Source organism: Impatiens glandulifera, chromosome 6 (assembly GCF_907164915.1).
Source record: "Impatiens glandulifera chromosome 6, dImpGla2.1, whole genome shotgun sequence".
NCBI lineage: Eukaryota > Viridiplantae > Streptophyta > Magnoliopsida > Ericales > Balsaminaceae > Impatiens > Impatiens glandulifera.
The window spans coordinates 19,443,613-19,445,273 of record NC_061867.1 but is presented as its reverse complement, the minus strand read 5'-3'; the positions used below and the strand labels follow the sequence as shown (position 1 = coordinate 19,445,273).

General features: G+C 25.1%; 1 protein-coding gene across 1 annotated transcript; it reads right to left on the bottom strand.

Annotated features, from left to right (window-relative positions):
• Positions 1 to 918: 918 nt before the first annotated feature.
• LOC124943310 (nuclear transcription factor Y subunit B-6-like) lies at positions 919 to 1,381 on the bottom strand. Its single transcript, XM_047483842.1, has 2 exons — positions 1,354 to 1,381; positions 919 to 1,244 (listed from the first exon to the last, which is right to left on the bottom strand). The coding sequence occupies exons 1-2, from the start codon at positions 1,379 to 1,381 to the stop codon at positions 919 to 921; spliced, it is 354 nt and encodes a 117-aa protein (XP_047339798.1).
• Between the last annotated feature and the right edge of the window lie 280 nt (positions 1,382 to 1,661).

The window sequence follows — 1,661 nt, the reverse complement described above, 5'->3', positions numbered from 1 at the left end:
TTCAAAATTTTAGTTTTTTCGTTCTATTAATTTAATTTAAATTTTCCTTTTTTTAACGTGAATTATTACACTATCTTAAATTGACGAAAATAATATTTTAGGAAAATATGTTGGTACTTTTTTCTCTTTTGTACATAATTATTTCGGTTTCTACTATATCCTCTCAAAAATTTCGAAAACAGTTTATTATATATTAAAAGTTAAAATATTAATTAAAATATATGTGAAATGTTTATTAAAAAATAATATTGAACCATCTTTTTTTATGTGAATACTATAAAACTCTTGTTTCAAAACTATATATATATATATAAATAATAACATTAATTAATATTTTTATTAAAAAAATAATAATTCAATTTTATAATATTTTGTATAAAAATATATTTATTTAAAATAATATTATAAATTAAATTAATAAATACTTATCAATTATTTAAAACATATCAAAAATATATAGTTAAATATATTTTATATTATTTATATATATAATCCATTTATTATATTTTTGTATTATATATATAAATAATTAAAATATTAATATTATTCATTAAAATATAATTTTATTTATATTTTTATTATAAAATATCTTATTAGGTTTTGTTATAGAAAATAATTAAAAATAAATAAATAAATAATTTTAAATCCTTGGAGGCGGAGAATTATCGGGTTTCTCTTGATTTCAAATCATCGTCTTCTTTTGCTTCTCATTTTTTATTATAATTATGACAAGAGAGAAACTGTTATAAAATATAAAAAGTTTATGTCAGATGTGGTGAGAGCGTAAATATCACCCCGTATTTTATTTATTAAGCATCGTTATATATATAGATTTGACCGTCTATGCGACCCAACCTCATCATTGACCTGTAAAACTAGATGGCCCATTGGACCTGAAATCTGCCCAAAAGTTTTGATTTATGGACGTCTCGATGAGACAACCATCCCCAATGACTCCGCCTCACGATAACGGGAAATGTAAAGGGAAAGTGCGTTAACATATTTATCAAACCCTAGTGTGGTCATAGCCCGTAGAATGTCATTGGCGGTAATCGTCTTACGACTCTCGCTTTGACAAAGCAAGTTAGCTTCGACAGTTATTAGGCCAATGAATTCCGAGACACAATGTTGAACAATTTCCTTCGAATCGTCAGCAATCTTGCCGTATGGCGGTACCACACGCCGAATGATCCTCGCCACATTCGCCATCGAGATGAATAGCTTAGTTGGTGACGCCCCAGATGCTGAAATAAAAAACCGAAAATTCATATACTCAATTCAATTCGACTATAATTTGAGTAAATAGTTTTAGAAAGTAATTGAAAGAGATTCAAGTTTGTAGATTTAATCTACCTCTTGAGCTTGAACCCTTATTCTCCATTGTTAAGTTGGTAAAATTATGATATCTAATCCAAGGTAATATCATTATTTTATAGGGGATTTCAACTTATAAAGTATTTAATGCTAAATACCAAGTAATCTTACTTTAAGGTAGATAAAATTTTCTCAATTTGATTGGTTCAAGAATATCCATAAAAGAAAAAGTATGTTAAATTAAATGTTATCCCTTTTTATTTAACTTTTTTTTTTTTTGTCTATTCACCTTTAAAAATAAAATAAAAATAAAGAAAAAGTTTATTTATAGTTTAACTTAGCCCACT